The sequence below is a fragment of the Arabidopsis lyrata genome (genome assembly GCF_000004255.2).
Source record: "Arabidopsis lyrata subsp. lyrata unplaced genomic scaffold ARALYscaffold_7, whole genome shotgun sequence".
Taxonomy (NCBI): domain Eukaryota; kingdom Viridiplantae; phylum Streptophyta; class Magnoliopsida; order Brassicales; family Brassicaceae; genus Arabidopsis; species Arabidopsis lyrata.
The window spans coordinates 21,756,594-21,774,489 of record NW_003302549.1 but is presented as its reverse complement, the minus strand read 5'-3'; the positions used below and the strand labels follow the sequence as shown (position 1 = coordinate 21,774,489).

At 36.5% G+C, this 17,896-nt stretch overlaps 5 protein-coding genes and 1 long non-coding RNA gene across 10 annotated transcripts; 1 reads left to right on the top strand and 5 right to left on the bottom strand.

The window, feature by feature from the left end:
- Positions 1 to 271: 271 nt before the first annotated feature.
- Positions 272 to 1,565, bottom strand: LOC9304687 (GLABROUS1 enhancer-binding protein-like 3). 2 transcript variants are annotated; one of them, XM_021017536.1, is made up of 3 exons: positions 1,185 to 1,565; positions 791 to 1,081; positions 272 to 713 (listed from the first exon to the last, which is right to left on the bottom strand). In XM_021017536.1, exons 1-3 carry the CDS (start codon positions 1,398 to 1,400, stop codon positions 444 to 446), a joined length of 777 nt encoding a protein of 258 aa, XP_020873195.1. In that variant the 5' UTR covers positions 1,401 to 1,565; the 3' UTR covers positions 272 to 443. The 2 variants fall into 2 exon arrangements, with proteins under 2 accessions (XP_020873195.1, XP_002868615.1); XM_002868569.2 differs by having other exon boundaries at positions 803 to 1,081; positions 1,185 to 1,557.
- Positions 1,566 to 2,317: 752 nt separating this feature from the next.
- LOC9304686 (GLABROUS1 enhancer-binding protein-like 3) lies at positions 2,318 to 4,740 on the bottom strand. The gene is made up of 3 exons (XM_002868568.2): positions 4,281 to 4,740; positions 3,897 to 4,187; positions 2,318 to 3,822 (listed from the first exon to the last, which is right to left on the bottom strand). Exons 1-3 carry the CDS (start codon positions 4,494 to 4,496, stop codon positions 3,562 to 3,564), a joined length of 768 nt encoding a protein of 255 aa, XP_002868614.1. The 5' UTR covers positions 4,497 to 4,740; the 3' UTR covers positions 2,318 to 3,561.
- Positions 4,741 to 5,934: 1,194 nt separating this feature from the next.
- Positions 5,935 to 7,242, bottom strand: LOC9304685 (GLABROUS1 enhancer-binding protein-like 3). Of its 2 annotated transcripts, none has more exons than XM_021017540.1 (3): positions 6,938 to 7,242; positions 6,548 to 6,835; positions 5,935 to 6,436 (listed from the first exon to the last, which is right to left on the bottom strand). In XM_021017540.1, the coding sequence occupies exons 2-3, from the start codon at positions 6,722 to 6,724 to the stop codon at positions 6,155 to 6,157; spliced, it is 459 nt and encodes a 152-aa protein (XP_020873199.1). In that variant the 5' UTR covers positions 6,725 to 6,835; positions 6,938 to 7,242; the 3' UTR covers positions 5,935 to 6,154. The 2 variants fall into 2 exon arrangements, with proteins under 2 accessions (XP_020873199.1, XP_020873198.1); XM_021017539.1 differs by having other exon boundaries at positions 5,935 to 6,460; positions 6,938 to 7,240.
- A 1,079-nt stretch (positions 7,243 to 8,321) lies between these two features.
- LOC9304684 (GLABROUS1 enhancer-binding protein-like 3) lies at positions 8,322 to 9,707 on the bottom strand. Of its 2 annotated transcripts, none has more exons than XM_021017538.1 (3): positions 9,360 to 9,707; positions 8,949 to 9,268; positions 8,322 to 8,867 (listed from the first exon to the last, which is right to left on the bottom strand). In XM_021017538.1, exons 1-3 carry the CDS (start codon positions 9,588 to 9,590, stop codon positions 8,855 to 8,857), a joined length of 564 nt encoding a protein of 187 aa, XP_020873197.1. In that variant the 5' UTR covers positions 9,591 to 9,707; the 3' UTR covers positions 8,322 to 8,854. The 2 variants fall into 2 exon arrangements, with proteins under 2 accessions (XP_020873197.1, XP_020873196.1); XM_021017537.1 differs by having other exon boundaries at positions 8,322 to 8,852.
- Positions 9,708 to 10,264: 557 nt separating this feature from the next.
- On the bottom strand, positions 10,265 to 14,227 carry LOC9306722 (acyltransferase-like protein At3g26840, chloroplastic). Of its 2 annotated transcripts, XM_021017534.1 has the most exons (14): positions 13,721 to 14,227; positions 13,540 to 13,591; positions 13,282 to 13,337; positions 13,030 to 13,188; positions 12,724 to 12,828; positions 12,473 to 12,579; positions 12,206 to 12,327; positions 11,967 to 12,075; positions 11,713 to 11,843; positions 11,166 to 11,535; positions 10,977 to 11,090; positions 10,808 to 10,893; positions 10,407 to 10,708; positions 10,265 to 10,371 (listed from the first exon to the last, which is right to left on the bottom strand). In XM_021017534.1, the coding sequence occupies exons 1-14, from the start codon at positions 14,064 to 14,066 to the stop codon at positions 10,364 to 10,366; spliced, it is 2,067 nt and encodes a 688-aa protein (XP_020873193.1). In that variant the 5' UTR covers positions 14,067 to 14,227; the 3' UTR covers positions 10,265 to 10,363. The 2 variants fall into 2 exon arrangements, with proteins under 2 accessions (XP_020873193.1, XP_020873194.1); XM_021017535.1 differs by having other exon boundaries at positions 10,265 to 10,708.
- A 901-nt stretch (positions 14,228 to 15,128) lies between these two features.
- Positions 15,129 to 15,953, top strand: LOC110226722. The gene is made up of 2 exons (XR_002330646.1): positions 15,129 to 15,622; positions 15,725 to 15,953. It is a non-coding gene; the product is annotated as an uncharacterized LOC110226722 (long non-coding RNA).
- The last annotated feature ends 1,943 nt before the right edge of the window (positions 15,954 to 17,896 follow it).

Genomic DNA, 17,896 nt, shown 5'->3' with positions numbered 1-17,896 from the left:
CAAAATTTCAAATTTTGGCTCGGTTTAGATGGAAACTTGCTTAAATTCAATTAAGCTGGTTCGGTTTGGTTCAAACCGGGTTGGTTTTAGTATATGTTAATTAAACTATGTATGAACCGCGTAATACCCCAACTATGTGATTTCTTAAGAAATTGAAACTTCAAACTTGCTTTAACTCAAAATCTCCTCTAGCAAGCAATATTATCAGTAGACTAGATAAAGGTTGCAACATGAATTTGTTGAAATGTGAGACTGCATCAAACAGAGTCTATTATGAGCACAAGACAAAAGATGCATATATTCCATGAGATTTACTCACACCATTACACTTACCAAAAAGAAGCCATAAGCCCTTAAAATTAAACTGTTCAAAAAGATAGCTTAACCTAAAACATCATGATAAGTGATAACATTCCAAAAGCAGAAGTATTTTCCTTGTAGAGTTAAGCAGAAAATCCTTCTTTAACAAGCTTTGCATAGAAACTTTGTTTCTTGATACCCAATTGCATGTCCTCACCAAGCAATGCCTTCCATTCATCGGTTAGCTTTTTCCTTTGTGTAGCTCCAAGGTTTTTCAAATTTCGAAGCAGAGACTTCTGTTGATAGATACCTAAACTCGGAAATGCAGCCGCCACCTCAAGTGCATCTTGCAGAACATTCAAATCCTCACACTTGTCTTTCTCACCATCATCAATCGCATTAGTCACTCGTTCCTTCAAAACAAGATTAGTATATATTAAACTGAGATGGTAGATAAAAAGAAGATTGGTAGAAGAACACACACACATACACAAACTCTCACTTTTGTTTGGTCCATAATCTCATATTTGGTTTTGTTATTACCCCATATGACCGTAGACAATTTGAAGACTTGTTTATCATGAGCACTAGTAAAAGAAAGTCTTTTTCCAGCATTAGATCTGGCCTGATTCTCACCAAATCTCAGCTTCAACTTGTAAACCTTATCTACTAGCTGTTTCTTAGAGAAATCTGATCCCATTGAATCTCTGATTCGATCGTAAATCGCATTCCAGTCAGATGTGTAGCTAGACTTGTTTTCTTTTTCATAGTTCTCAATACCCTTAATCCACAACAACAACAACAACAACAATGGAAAAAGGTGAAAACTTTATTAGGAAAAAGAACAGAGAAAACAGAGAGAATAAAGCTTAGAAATTGCAGACCTCGAGAATGAGAAGCTCTTCGGTTTTAGTCCAGTTCCTCTTCCAAGCACCTGATGAAGAAGAAGGTTCCAACAATGTCGTTGCCGTCTTCAGTTTCTTTCTCTTTCTGAGCATCATCTCCGAAACGGAGATGTCGTCATCTTCATGTTTTCGGATTTCAAAGCAATCAGAGTTTGAGTAGTCGCTGGAATCACTTCTCTGAAGCTGTCGCTTCATCGGTGAGTGATAAAAGATCAAATTTTTTAGAAATTTGGGGAATTTTGTTAGAACCCTAGTTTCTCTCCAGCAAGCGTTAGAGTGGACTTGACAGGTGACAGGGCAATGGCACTGATGAGCTAAGAAGCACGGAAGCTTCGTCGGACGTCCGTTTCCCGCTTCGGAATTTTAATCGGAATTGGAAGCTCTCGGAAGTGTTCGGAATCTCGCTTCCATAACGCTTCTAAAAAATTCATTTTGGAAGCTTACGATTCTATTTTGGAAGGTTGCGATTCCATTTAAAAAATTTGATGTCACAAAATAAATAAGAAATAAGAAATTATTTTTGATAGTTTTTTATACAACAAAAGAGAAACCAAAACTAATTTTGCATACTAATTTTGTATTTTTTTTTTTTAAAATATCATAGTTACAAAAATAATAGCAGCATGGATCATTTATTAGGGAGATGTTGAAATGATTAATTGAATTAAATTAATTTCGAGAAATTTGAGTTTGAAGATGTTTTTATTGGTAAAAAAAATTTTAAACAATTTTATTTGATGGAATTAGTAAAATGAGAATGAAGAATGATCTTAAATTTTTGACTTTGAACTATTTGACTTTTCTCTATTGTAAACGTACACAATTTGATTTTTAAATATAGAGAGATATTTAGAATTTATGTATTAGATTTGTATGTTAATTATAATTTTTTATATGATATAATGTTTAATGTTTAATTTTTATATACGCTTCCAACACGTATCCACTTTCTATAATTTCTATAAAAATCGTTTTCACGTTTCCAAACGCTTCGCTTCCACGTACCCGCTTCTGATTCCATGCAACCTAGCTGATGAGTGATAACGTTGGAATATCTAGAGTCCAAAAAAACTTTAAATGACCAAAATACCCTTTTCTCAATTTTTGGGCTCCAAATGACCAAGGAAAAAGTCTGAGGTCTTTCTTATTTACAAATCAAGCACACAGTCTCTTTCTTGTTATTGCAATATTTCACCCAACAGGAAATATTTCCCAAACTTGCATGAATATTCACTTAACACCCCAAACTAAAAAAAATATGCAAGTTCATGATTCTGCCAATGTTATAAAATACTCCTCGAACTTACCCAACTTCCACATTTAAAAAGCCACACTTTTAAAAGTTACAAAACCAACCCACACAAATCTAGTAACTAAGTTAAGTGGTTTCGGAGATCAAAGGTTGAAATCTGTGAAGAGAATTCATGAGAGAGGTAATATATTTCGGTAAGGATCAGCTTCTCTTTTGATCTTCAAATAGGTCGCGGACGTCTTCCTACCTCAGACTTGACCTGCAAGTAAACCTCATGAGCTTGCTCCTTACCTCCTATGTATTTCTATCGGTTTCCTAAAGTACACATAAAACCGTCCCGGGATTAATCTAAATTTTGTAATCCATGACCATCTGTGAATCATTCCATTGCTCAAAGGAGTTACTCAAAAACGATTGAAACAAAAAGAGTCTTAAGAATGCAGGTGTTGAAACTATAGAACAGAAAAGAGATCTTTGCTTACTTCACAGAAGTCATCTTCTCCAACAACGCCAAAAGGAAAGAAATTTTTGCTCCAAATTTAGAAGCGATTCTCAAAAACTCTGGCCAAAACAACTTGATGGCTGATATGATAAGTTATAAGCGAGTCATTTTACCTTGATATTCTTCAAATTCTTTGAGCTCAAATGGAGTAGGCAGAATGTAGTCAGAAACGTAATCAATCGACTTCCCACGACGTCGACCATAATAATAAGTACACTTGATGATAGTCACCAGATTCACCCCATCCTCCTAACATGACATGAAGTTGATCAGTCCTCTAGCAACCTGGGAATTCTGTCAGGCAATATTATCAGTAGACCAGTAAAGGTTGCAACATGAAGTTGTTGAAATGTGTGTCTGCATCAAACAGAGTCTATTATAAGCACTAGACAAAAGATGCCTATATTCCATGAGATTTACTCGCACAAATCCCCCCAAAAAGGAATATAATGTGTACAAAAGCCAACACCATTACACTTACCAAAAAGAAGCCATAAGTCCATTTAATTAACTGTTCAAAAAGATGGCTTTAAACACAACATAGAAATTAACCTAAAACATCATGGTAACATTCCAAAAGCAGAACTATTTTCCTCGTAAAGTTAAACAGAAAATCCTTCTTTAACAAGCTTCGCATAGAAACTTTGTTTCTTGATACACAATTGCATGTCCTCAGCAACCAATGCATTCCACTCATCGGTTAGCTCTTTCCTTTGTGTAGCCCCAAGGTTTTTCAAATTTCGAAGCAGCCACTTCTGTTGATAGTTACCTAACCTCAGAAATGATGCTGCCACCTCAAGTGCCTCTTGCAGAACATTCAAATCCTCACACTTTTCTTTCTCACCATCATCACTCACCCGTTCCTTCAAAACAATATCAAACTGAGATGCTAGATATTAAGGAGATTGATAGAAGAACACGCACACGGCACACTCACCTTTGTTTGGTCCATAATCTCATTAGAAGCAGAGTTGGTGGTTATGTTTTTACCCCATATGATCTTTGACAATTTGAAGACTTGTTCATCATCGGTGTTAGTAAAAGAAAGTCTTTTACCAGCAATAGATTTCGCCAGATTATCTCCAAATCTCAACTTCAACTTGAGAATCTTATTAGCCAGCTGTTTCTTAGAGAAATCTGATCCCATTGAATCTCTGATACGATCGTAAACCGCATTCCAGTCAGATGTGTAGCTCAACTTCGTTTCATTTTGATAGTCCACAAGACCCTTGTTCACAACAACAACAACAATGAAAAAAGGTGAAAACTTTATTAAGAAAAAAAAACAGAGAGAATAAATAAAAGCTTAGAAATTGCAAACCTCGAGAATGAGGAGCTCTTCGGTTTTAGTCCAGTTCTTACAAGGACCAGAAGAAGAAGGTTCCAACAATGTCGTCGTCGTTAGTTTCTTTCTGCTTCTGAGCATCGCCTCCGACCCGGAGATGTCGTCATCTTCATGCTTCCTCGTGTAACGGATTTTAAAGCAATCTGAGTTTGAGTAGTCGCTGGAATCACTTCCCTGAAGCTGTCTCTTCATCGGTGAGTGATAAAAGATCAAACTTTTTACAAATTTGGGGAATTTTGTTAAAACCCTAGTTTCTCCTCTCCCAGATTGAGAAGAGTAAGAGCAGCAAGCCTTTGGAGTGGACTTGACAGGACTGACTGACGTTGGAATATTTCAAGTCCTAAAAAACCGTAATTGACTAAAATACCCTTCTCCCATTCTCTCACATTTTGGGCTCAAAATGCACCAACGAAAAAGTCTGAGGTCTTCTTATATAACACCCTAAACTTACTCAACTTCTACATTAACACCTATATACTTTTTGAAGTTACAATAACAAATCCAAGTTTTAGTTTCCTTCAAATTACTTGAATCCAACTCGTTGCTAACGAAATTTAGTGATTTTGGAGATCAAAGGTTGGGATTTGGGAAGAGAAACCATGAGAGAGGTTACAGAGCGACCTCGGTGATATGTTTCTGCAAGGATCAGTTTCTCTTTTGATCTTCATATAAGTGGTCATACATCTTTCAACCTCAGACTTGACCTGCAAGTAAACCTCACGAGATCTCTCTTTACCATTCAGCTCTTTCTCTCTACCTTCTGTTTCTACTGGTTTCCCAAAGTATACGTAAAACAGTCCGGAAATCTAAGGATCCTAGTTCACCTTAATCATTGTAGTCCTTGTGATGTTCTAATCAGAGTCTGTAAATAATTTGATTTCATGAGTTTAGTGAATGAAAAGATAAAGTATAACCAAAACAACAAAATGAATAACAAAAGAGATCACATTACTAGTTAAGCACGATGATCTGCTAGACAAAACAATCTATCATTTGTTTTCCTAAAATAAAGTTTTACAGGCAGATTAACTCAAGTTGCAAACAAGTCTAAGCAGCATCATCAGTTGCATTAAGCATTGTCTCCAACACTTGACAGGTTGATCTTTGCCACTTGTATTTTGAATTGCTGTACTATGTTTGTGTTCCATGATCCTTTGCAGAATCCTGACCGCGTCTTCAAAATCTCCTCCTTGTGAGCCCATCCACCATGTATGCTTCCCTTCACTTATCTTTAAAGCCAGCTCATTCTTAAGTTTTGCCAAAGTAATCCTTCATGCTCAATGTGTAACCCTCCTGAAGCCCTCTTATCAGAGCCTTGACATAAAGATATATATCCAACTTCATCAGACCTACATATACCTGATTACGCTCCTTGATAAGCTTCGTCATGCTACTGTTGCTAACATCATTAGTTTTCTCATGCAGCTTTTGCTCAGCATCTTCTTCTGCATGTTGCCTACTCGTACGATGCATCTAGAACAGCGGAAGCACTCCAGCTATTGTGTTCAAAGGGATGCTCATCGAATATCAACTGAACCAAATGTGATACATCTTCACCATCATAGAAAGATAAGTGTTGTTTTATTTTAACCCAAAATTCTCCTCCAGGCAATATTATCAATAGACCAGATAAAGAATGGAACATGTTGAAATGTGAGACTGCATCAAACAGAGTATATTATGAACACAAGACAAAGATGCATATTTTCCATGAGACTTACTCACACCATTACACTTAACAAAAAGAAGCCATAAGCCCTTCTAATCAACTGTTCAATAAGACGGCTTAAACACAAGAAAAACATTAATAGGAAATAGCCTAAAACATTCCAAAAGCAGAACTTGTTGAACTAGGCAGAAAATCCGGCATTTACAAGCTTTGCATAGAAACTTTGTTTCTTGATATCCAATTGCATCTCCTCAGCAAGCAATGCCTTCCAATCGTCCTTAAGCTCTTTCCTTTGTGTAGCTCCAACGTTTCTCAAATTTTGAAGCAGCGACTTGCGTTGATTGTTACCTAAACTCTGAAATGATGCAGCCAACACAAGTGCCTCCTGCAGAAGACGCAAATCATCCATACCATCTTCCTCACACTTGTCTTTCTCACCATCATCAATCTTCAAACTTTCCTCCTGCACCGCACAAGACACATCCTCCTTCAAAACGAGACACAAAAGATCATTACGTATTACTAGTAATATTAAAATTTAGGAGATGGGTAGGAGAAGAAGACAAACTCACACCTTTATTTGATCCTCCTCATAAGCAAAATTTGTTTCTTTTTCAGTACCCCATAAGATCTTTGACAATTTGAACACTTGTTCATCATGAGTATTAGTAAAATAAGGTATATTTCCATCGGTAGCTCTCGCCTGATTAGCTCTAAATCTTCTATTCTTCAACCTGTCAACCTTACTCATCAGCTATGTCTTAGAGAAATCAAATTCCATGGAATCTCTGATACGATCGTAAACGGCATCCCAATGAGATGTGTAGCTCAACTTCGTTTCTTTTTGAAAGTTCACAATACCCTTATCCACAACAACAACAACAATGAAAAAAGGTGAAAACTTTTTAAAAAGAAGAACTTTTTTAAAAAAATAGAGAACGAATTTAGCTTAGAAACTAGAAACCTGGAGAATGAGGAGCTCTTGGGTTTTAGTCCAGTTTATCTTCGACGCAGCAGAAGGAGAAGAAGATACCAACCATGTCTTCTTCCGTTGCTCCCTCGTTCTGAGCATCGCTTCCGTACCGGAGATGTCGTCGTCGCTGGAATCACGTCCTTGAAGAGGTCGCTTCATCAGTGAGTGATCAAAGATCAAAACTTTTAGAGATTTGGGGACATTTTGAAAAACCCTAGATCGAGAGAGAAACAGAGTTTTTCCTTCCTTCCAAAAACCCAGAGAGTAAGAAAAGAGCAAAGCGTTGAAAGTTGAAGACTGTGGACTTGGACTGACGTTGGAATTTCGCTAAAATGACTAAAATACCCTTTCCTCATATTTTGGGTTCAAAATGCAACAAGGAAAAATTTAGTGACTTTTGGGAGAGCAAAGATTGGGATTTAGGAAGAGAAACCCTGTGAGAGTTTTAATAATAGAGCAACATCGGCAAAATGTTTCTGTTTAAGAATCATTTTCTCTTTTGGTCTTCAAATATTTCTACCTCTGACTTGACCTGCAAGTAAACCTCATGAGCTCTTTCTCCCATAACTTTGTGTTTTCTATCGGTTTCCCAAAGTATTCGTATAACCGTCCTGGAATCTTGGGATTTATTCCAGGCATATGGAAATGAAATCTTGATCTTCTTCTTCATCGTTTCTAACCATACACTATCATCATCATCAATCAAATTTTAAATAACAACATTTCATGTGATGGTCTCTAATGGAGAGTCGATTACAAAAATAAATACTGAATACCTCGAGTAAATAGCGTCATGCGTTATCTCTTTTATAAGATTCTTCAAGAAAGGGATCTTCATTTGATCATTGTAATCAAAGAGACCAATCATTCCATTTCTAAAACGAGTTAATCGAAAACCGATTGAAATTAAAAGAGTTTTAAGAATTGCGGATACTGAAACTAAAACAAAGAATGATTTTGGCTCCAAATTTACATGCAGATGTAGTCCTTACAAACTCTGAAATCTAAATAGTCACCCTGTAGAAATGTGTGTCCTTAACTTTAAATGTAAAGCCTCAAAAGTAAAAATGTGTGTCTATGAACTTGTAGACATTTTCTTATCAATGCAGAAGATATTGTGAATCTAAAAATTTAAAGCTAATGTGACTCACTAATACAAGGAAAAAATTTGCATCTTGAGAAAGAGCACCTTACCAAGCAGAGTAACTGTCCATTATTCTGAAGCTTACGGACTTCACCTCTCGGCGATGCACAATGGAGTCTTTCAGTGACTTGTTCAGGAATCATTGATCACGTGCACTGCAAAATGCCATATATAGCTAAAACAATTCTTTACTAACAAAGATCGCTGAAACTCTACTTATAAATAATAATGAAGCAGAGAAGTTTACAAGTTTATGAACCTCAGAAATATCAGAGTGCACAAGACAACCAAAAAATACCGATTACACTTAACAAAAAGAAGCCAGGATAATAGTAAATGTTCAAAAAATGGCTTAAACACAAGTTACACAACAAAAACATTGATAGGAAACAACCGAAAACATCTAAACATTCCAAAAGCAGAACTTTTTATCCCTTTCTTGAACTAAGCAGAAAATCCCACATTTACAAGCTTTGCAGAGAAAGTTAGTTTCTTGACATCCAATTCCATGTCCTCGGCAAGCAATGTCTTCCATTCATCAGTCAACTCTTTTCTTTGATTAGCTCCAACATTTTTCATGTTTTGAAGCAGAAACTTTTGTAGATTTTCATTTAAACTTTGAAACGATGTTGACGCCTCAAGTGCACCAAGCAGAACACACAAATCATCCACACCATCTTCCTCAATCTTCTTTTTCTCACCATTATTAATCTCCGTATTCGCATTACTCGCCCGTTCACGCTCCGCACAAGGCACATCCTCCTTCAACACAAGACACTATAATGATCACTAAATATCAGTAACTATAAACTTCACATAATGTTTAGAGACAGAGATTGGTAGAAAAAACACACTCACCTTTGTTTGGTCCTTATTCTCCTCATAAGCATGTTCTGTTTCTTTTTTAGCCCATATGATCTTTGACAATTTGAACACTTCTTCTTCTTGGGAATTAGAAAAAGAAAGTTCTTTTCCCTCATTAGATCTCGCTTGATTCTCTCTAAACCTCTTCTAGATCTCGCTTGATTCTCTCTAAACCTCTTCTTCAACTTCTTAACCTTATCCATCAGCTGTTTCTTAGAGAAATCTGATTCCATGTACTCTCTCATATAATCATAAAAAGCATCATATTTCTGATTGTAGCTAGATTGTGATTCCTCTTGGTAGTCCAAAATCCCCTTTTCCACAAGAACAACAAAAAAGGTAAAAACTTTATAAGAAAACGAAGAGTAAAGAAGATAGTCAATAATAAGCAGAGAAATAACTAACCGAGAGGATAGAGATCTCGTCTTCTTTAGACCAGGTCATCTTCAAAGAAGCAGAAGAAGATGGTACAAATGTTCCCCTCGTCTTCGGTAGCTTTCTCCTCCTGAGACCGGAGATTTCGTAATCATCGTCATGCTTCCTTTTGAGAGGAGACGAAAGCATTGGTCGGGACTCGGGGTCAGATTTCAAAGCAATGTTTCTCGTTTGAGTAGTTGCTGAAATCATCACTTTCATGAAGAGATCGCTTCATTGATGAAAAAGATCAAACTTGGGGCAAATGTGTAAAGAAATTTGGGAGATTTGAAAAACCCTAGTTTTTTCCCAAATTGAGAAATGAGGAGACTTTCTTTAGAAAACACAGTGTAATAAGTAGAACTAAGAAAAGTGTGTTGTTGGACTAGACAATGCATTGACGTTGGAATCTCAAGAGTCAAGAGTCCAATACTGTAAATGACCAAAATACCCTTCTATTACATTTGGGTTTCAAAATGCACCGAGGATAATTCTGGAAAAGTTGTCAAAAGTTGTTGTTCCGGTCTTGATTGGTTAACTAAGATGCGTTGAGTTTTTGTAACATTTCTTACAACAGAACGAAAATGGTGTCTGACTCAATTTCTATAAAAGAAAGACACAAAGATTATTACACCAGTTTCTTGGTATTGCTCTGGGTGTCTCTATGTCTATCACCAGAACAAAAATGGGGCCCGGATTTCATTGGTCCGGCTCTGGGTGTCTCTATGTCTATCTTATTAACCTCAAAGATTATTACACCAGTTTCTTGGTATTGCAATATTCGCCCAAAGTAACTCAATTTCTATAAAAGAAAGACACATATCTTCAAAGGTAAACGTTCTTAATGTGTTGTAAGACCATAAACTTGCATGAATTTTTAACATAACACCCCGAACTTACTCAACTTCTATATTAACAGCCATATACTTTTAGAAGTTACAATAACATATCCAAATTCCACAAAGTTAATTAAGTCACAAATTTAGTATCTAAATTTATTGATTTTAAAAACAAAAAAAAAAAAAAAAAATTATTGATTTCGGAGGTCAAACGTTGGGACTTGCGAAGACAAACCATGTGAGAGGTGATAGAGGGACCTCGCTAAAATGTTTCTATAAGGATCACCTTCTCTTTTGATCTTCAAATAATTCATACATCTTTCAACCTCAGACTTGACCTGCAAGTAAACCTCATGAGCTTTCTCTTTATCATTTAGCTCTTTCTCTCTACCTTCTGTTTCTATTGGTCTACCAAAGTATACGTAAAACCGTCCCGGGATCTTGGGAATTATTCCAGGCATATGCAAAGCTTGGTTGCCTACTTCTCCTTCTTCACCGTTCCTAACCATATATTATCATCAAGCAAATGTTATATAACATTTCAGATGATTATCACTAACAGAGAGTCGAAAACAGAACAAACAAAAAAAAACTAAACACCTCAAGTAAGTAGAGTCTTGTGTTAACTCTTTTATAAGATTCTTCAGGAAAGGGATCTTCATTTGATCATTGTAATCGAAGACCACCTGAGAATCATTTTATTGTGCAAAAGAGCTTTTAAGAATCGCAGATACTGAAACTAAAACGAAGAAGAAGAGATTTTGCTTACTTCACAGAGATCATCTTCACCAACAACACCAAAAGGAATGATTTTTGCTCCAAATTTAGATGCGGTCCTTACAAACTCTGAATGTTCTGGCCAAAACAACTTGTATACTTCACCCTGCATAAATGTGTCTTTCAATGTAAAGCTTCAAAATTAATACGAAGGCTAAATATGAGATATACAAATTATTACCTTTCTGTGCAAAGCTTCACGAACACCTCCAGGATACAAAACCACATGAGCCTTTGAACGTAGTAGTTTATAGAAATTGATATTTGAGACCGGAACTGCGCCTATCATCCTAACTGAGTCGAACATATGCATATCAGGGAGTTTTGAGCCAAATTTTTTGGCAAACATCACTGGATGTGCCAGTCCTCGCAAAAGAATGTTCCTCTCTTTCAAGAAATGAATTGCTGCTGGACGCAATTCGGTACCAAGCAACATGTGATTGCCAACATAGAGAACCGGTCCCTCTGAAGGTATTCCCGCAAGTGATCTTACTACTGTACCGTTGTCTAGAGTTGAGAGAAAGACTGGGGAGGTAATAGCAGTTAGCAATCTGGACCAGAGAAATAATAACAGTACTTCAGTATTTGCTTACAGTAGCAGAAGCAAATATTCAATTCTAGCTAAGTAGTAATATACAAAATATTTTCACTACATCTAAGTCAAGAAAGTGTATTACAGAGCAATCAGAGACGTGATACATCTCTGACACAGCGGATATTCATTTCACCTTTGTGATTCTTCATACTCTTTGAGCTCAAATGGGGTAGGCAGAATGAAATCAGACACGTAATCAAGCGACTTTCCACGGCGATAATAATAAGTACACTTGATGATAGTCACCAGATCTATCCCATCCTCCTAACATGACATAAAATTATCAATCTGAAAGTTTGCTAAGCCAAATTTTATGCAAGAGCTTTTCAACTGGTTATAAACTGATACAAGGAAAACTCTCTTACATCAGGACAAAGAGCACCTTACCAAAAATAGAAGCTGTCCGTAATTCTCGAACTTACGGACTTCACAATTCGGCAATGTACTATGGAGTCTTTCAATGTCTTCCTTGTTCAGTAACCATTGATCACGTCCACTGCAAGAGTCATAGTCTTATTAAAGCTACAACTCGGCGGCCAGCTAAGACATTTTTTTACGAACAAAAAGATCGCTGAACTTCTACTTATAATTAATAATGAAGCAGGGAAGTTTACAAGTTTATGAACCTCAAAAGTATTAGTGTTTGGGCTTTGACTGTGTACATGTGAGACTTAGCAGATGCTGAAGCAGACTTAAGCAGTTGAAGCTTCCATAGCAGTGTGTCCTTTGGAAAGATCCTAGCCAGAGTCTGTAAGAAATTTGTTTACGTGAGTTAATCACACTTAAAACAACAAAATCAAGATCAAACAAGAGCACATTACTAGTTAAACATTATGATCAGCAAGACAAAACAACATGCATCTATCATTTGCTTTCCTAAAACAAAGTCTTACCGGCAGGTTAACTGAAGTTGCAAAGATGTCTCCGAATAGCCCTCCACCCATCTGTGCGGCATCAGTTTCATTCAGCATAGTCTCGAACATTGCTGCAAACGGATAACCTATATAATGAAAACACAGTTAGCCCTGATTTTGAACCAAATCCTGACACTGAAACCCATCTTTGAGATAACCTATTCAGATCTAGAATTTGCATCTAATATGTCTTCGATTGGGAGATATACAAGGAGGAGTTGAAACTTCACCTTGTTCAAACCGAAAATTTTCCTCAAGGAAGCTGGGAACTCTGTCTGGCAAAATTTCCAGTAGACCCGATAAAGGTTGCAACATGAAGTTGTTGAAACGTGTGACTGCAACAAACAAAGTCTATTATAGCACAAGATCATCCATGAGAGCTATGCTTTACCGACAAACGCTTAAATCATAAAGTATTCTCATGACATATATCTGAGCTTACAACAACGTTCTTCCATAACTTTAGCCTAAAAAACATAGAGAACGACAATAAAAAATTCTAATGATCCAGATAAGAGCGAGTAATCTCTTTTTACCTGGATTAGCCAGAATCAAGACAAGATCGATGTCAGGGTTACTGGCTGCAACATCTAGAGCAAGAGAAGCTCCAATAGATTCTCCAACTATATAAATGGGTCTATTTGGTAAACGGAAGTACTCTGACCTAACTGTTCTCTCAATGAGCTTCACAAGATCTGAACACAACAGTAAGAGTTTCATCCACATAACATTAATCCATTTGGTTTGGAACCGTAATGAAACTACAGAGAATGCTGACAAAGAAGCACCTCGAGCAGGGGTACGATCAGTGACTGGAAAATGAAGGCACCATATGTCAAATATCCTATAATCAAAAAGATAATGAGATCATAAACAAAAAGTATTCACTAGACTTCTACTTCTTCTTTTGAAGTCATTTTGTACTACCTATCGATAAGTCAAAGTTTTTTAAACATTGAAACAGGAGCTGTGCACAATGAAGAGCTTATCTCAAGCTCTAAGGCAATACAGAAGATTGAATGAAGTTTGAATCAAACAAGACTTACTCTCCAAGCTTTTTATGCTGACGAATGAGCCCTAATCCAGTACCATCGATCCCTAAAATTTTGAATTCATAGTTTTGTTAACTTCATTTCCACAATTCTGTAGAATTCCATTGTCCCAATCAGATTAACGAAATCAATCAAAAGAACTATCGATTTCAGCCCTAAATTGAAAGGAACAGACCAGGTAAGTAGAGAAGAAGAGGAGATTCTGGAGCACGTGCACCACATTCCAAAGGAGAGAACCACCGAGGCGGACCACCATCTCCGCCGTCGGATCTAAAGAAATCTCTAGCTTCCACAAAAAAATCCGTCAAACTCTTCCGCTCTTCTGGCTGCGCCGCCTCCGTGTACGTATACGGATTCACCGTCGCCGTCACCTTCCCTCCGTTCCGTAGACGTCCATCGATTCCGAATTTCGGGATCGTAAACCGATCATGCGCGACGGAGGCCAGTCGTCGGATTGAATTCCGGTAGAAAAAATCATTGGGGTAGATTCCATCGGCGATACAGAGTGTGGGAACCGCCATCGATCAGAAAAATCCGAGATCGAGAGAAGAACGATTTCGTAGTCCAACTTCTTCATCTTCAAGAGGTGGAACGAACACAAGAAGCTCGTGCACACGAGAAAACAGCGATGAGTGCTCCGCCATTCTTTTATCGAGGTCCGCATTTCTGTTTGAATTGTGGTTTAGACTCAAAATTTACCAAAATCAATTGGATTTTTCTCGGTTTAGCAGAAACTTATCTAATTCAATTCAGATGGTCGGTTTGGTTCAAACCAATATACAGTATGTGTTATTTATGACTTATGATTGAAGAGTCTTGAAAGTTTAACCAAAGACATGTGAAAATTGGGAAAAACGGTCTATTTCCCCACGAGAAGTATCGCATCATAACAGATAGAGCCCATTCTTTGACCTCGGTCTATATCTCCATGAAATCAAAGTTGTATTCCTATTTCTCCCCGAATCGAAAGTTCTATAGCTAAATGTCCCTGAATCTGGGTTATATCGGTTTGTGCTTTAAACCCAAAGTAAACCGTATACCAAACCACTAATATTTGATTCTCAACTGAATTTAAACATGACCCAGCCGTAAATGCTCCGATATCATCTTCTTCTTCACCGGATTCTTCAAACAACAAAAACAATCTTGAAAAATTTGATATCAAAATTACAAAAGCTCATTGGAGAAATTCATTGTAATTAACCAATAATCAAATTCGATGGTAATAAACTTACAACACCTCTCCCTATAGCCACATCATATCAGTTAAATCGCCGGAATTCGTAATCGACAACGACTGCAATCCTCCACATAAAGCTACGCCGTCGAACCTCCATTCTGTCCTAGTGTCAATGTTCTTAGCTTCTTGCATTTAGAATTCTATGCCTCTAAAGCTACACCACTATGCTTCACATCACATCCTTCACTATGTCAAGAACCAGCTCCTCTAGATTCGGTAAAACTGAGAAAACCTCAATTAGCATCTCCGCCGTGACAGCACAATCTCCAGCTTCTTCACTCGTTTTCTTCTTCAACAATGTTGACATTCTCACATCCACTCATCTCTAACCATCAAGGTTAGATCTCTCCCTTTTCTCTCTTTATATTTCTTGTTCTTGTTTTGTTTCTCTTCACATACATAAACGATTTGATCTTTAAGAAAAAAGAGAGATTTTCTTTAATGGTCTACATTTTACTAAACTTGGATACTCTTCTTACAAAACACACACACATACATATAGTGGAGTGGTTTTTCTCCACTAGACCATACTTTAAGACTTATGACAACCACTCTATTATGTTTGAATTCCAACTCCTTAATTCACTCTTACACGACACCTTAGACTAATACAACATAACACTTTCCTTTGTTGACTTTACTTTTTCCATTTTGTTGTTTTGTTTAACAACTTCTTCTTCTTCCTTCGATGCTTCTTCCTCTGTTCTTCATCTTCTTTTTCTCATGGATTCTTCTTTTCTCTTTTGTAGGTTCAATCAAGGATACAATTCCAACAAACAACCTCCGGATCTCCGACGGCGTCTTCTTCCCACACAAACGACGGCGGTCTCAACAAACGTAAGATTATCTCAAACAAGATCAGATCGTTGGAGAAACTTATGCCACGGGAAAGAAAAATGAGTTTAGCAATGATTCTAAAAGAATCGAATTTGATTACAGGTCGAGATGGTGTTGATGGGATATGCTCTCATTTTTTTAATTTGATTGAATGTGGTCTTGATTGTTTTAAAAAGTAGTGAATTTGCTTTACATTTTGATTTGAATCATCAAGATCCACCTTTGTGTTGATTTGATTTGTTAATTACGGACAAATTTGTGTCTATGATGTGGCTCTGTTTGTGGTTTACCATTGGGGTTTCGGCACTATGAAGCTAAATTTTTTTTTTTACCAGCTCTATGAACCGAACCGGGTAAAATCGGGTTTATTCCGGTTATAATTAGGTTTACTTGGTTTGTTTATCAGTTTTGTATATAATAAACCGATTAAACCCAGCTATGTGGGGTTTTAGATCTCGAACTTTTGACTCGGGGACATTTAGCTATAGAACTTTCGATTCGGGGAGAAATAGGAATACAACTTTGATTTCATGGAGATATGGACCGAGGTCAAAGAATGGGCTCTATCTGTTATGATGCGATACTTTTCGTGGAGAAATAGACCGTTTTTCCGTGAAAATTGTAATTATTGAGAGTAAAAGTTTAAAACATATGCCACTCAAATAATAAAATTTCAGCTGTCAAAAAAAAAAAAAAAGGCGAAAAAAAAAAAATTAATAAAATTTCATTATACAAGTTTTTTTTTTTTAATTTATGGATCAGTCCGGTAGAAACATATCAAAGTAAAAACAATACAATTTTAATATCGTTGAATAAAATTGAGGAGGTTAGACTTTTTTTTTTTTTTTGTCATCCGAAATTAATTAAAATTTAAAAGAGCCATTCCTGAGGAATGTTGTTTATATATGTGATATGTTGCGGTTCTGTACGAACTTTTTGTGCCAGATTATCCGCTTTTACATTAGCGCTACGAGAAATTAAAGATAAAGAAAAAGTAGAGAATTCTTCCTTGTCACTCTGAAATTCCTCCAAATACACTGAAAACGCCGGCCATTCGGTTGGAGAAGACACCATCTTCACCAGGTCAGAACAGTCTGTAAAGAAGGCTACCTCTTGATTATCTGCACCAATCATGCACTTCATCGCCCAGAGAAGGGCGTCGGCTTCTGTATGTAAGGGAGATAGACTTCTACGGAGGTTGGCAGCTCCCATGGTTGGCGGTTCTCCATTTGATGATGTACAGAACTATCATGTACCGGAGGTTAGACTTAATTACCCATATATGATTTCACCGTCCCAATTTCGTAGATTGTTAGTTTAAAACAAATAATAATGTTTCTCCATCCAAATTAAAGAGAAGTGGTTAGATTTACCTATATGAATAGAGTCACTAAACCTAAAATACATTCTCCTCAAAATTCTATTCGAAAGAGAGTTTGAGAATCTAATGAGGCCTCAAAACTGTTTTGCTTGTAAGGCAAGATTAAATTCTTAAGTAATGATGTTTTTTTTAAGTAATGTATTTGAATGATGATCCACTTTATATATTAATGAATGGTTCTAGTTGGAAAAAAAAAAAACTTAAAAAACATATAGTAATTAACAGGCAAATCTTAGGTTACCAATCATGGAGTCATCGTTTAATTAATGTGTGATTGATAATAATTATATAAAAAAAAACGAATGTATAAAAATTGGAGTAGTTAAGACAGATCACCGCAGAACCCATTGATCTATTTTTTTGGCACCTTTAATGTCGTCCAAGATACCTTAAACTGTTACAACAATAGCACAATATAGACATAATTATACATCCCCGACCATACATAATTACCCAAATAATTAACTTTCTTCAGAATTTTGGAACTGTATTAGTTTGTAATCATAAGTTTGGCACATAATAAACTCACAATAAACTAGAGTTTTGATATTGAAATTGATTTAGTCGGATGGTTTAACATATTACCATTACTTTACGTATCATTCCAGTCCTACAATTTATAAACGGGTTTAATATTAGCCCATTTCATAGGCCCAGTAGTAGTAATAGCTCACGAGGCCGTTTGTACTTCTGAGGTTTATTTATTCTCTAAAGAAAAATCGCAGCGATTGAACCTTGTGTTTGAACCGACCGGTTAAAATAAAACCGAACCGTTCAAAAATTGGGGTAAAGGTGCTTCACGTGGGCACATTGGGTTGTCGCTCATGTGAGCACTACTTGATATGCTCGTAATCATTACACATCCTTTTTCTTATTTATTTTCTCACTACATC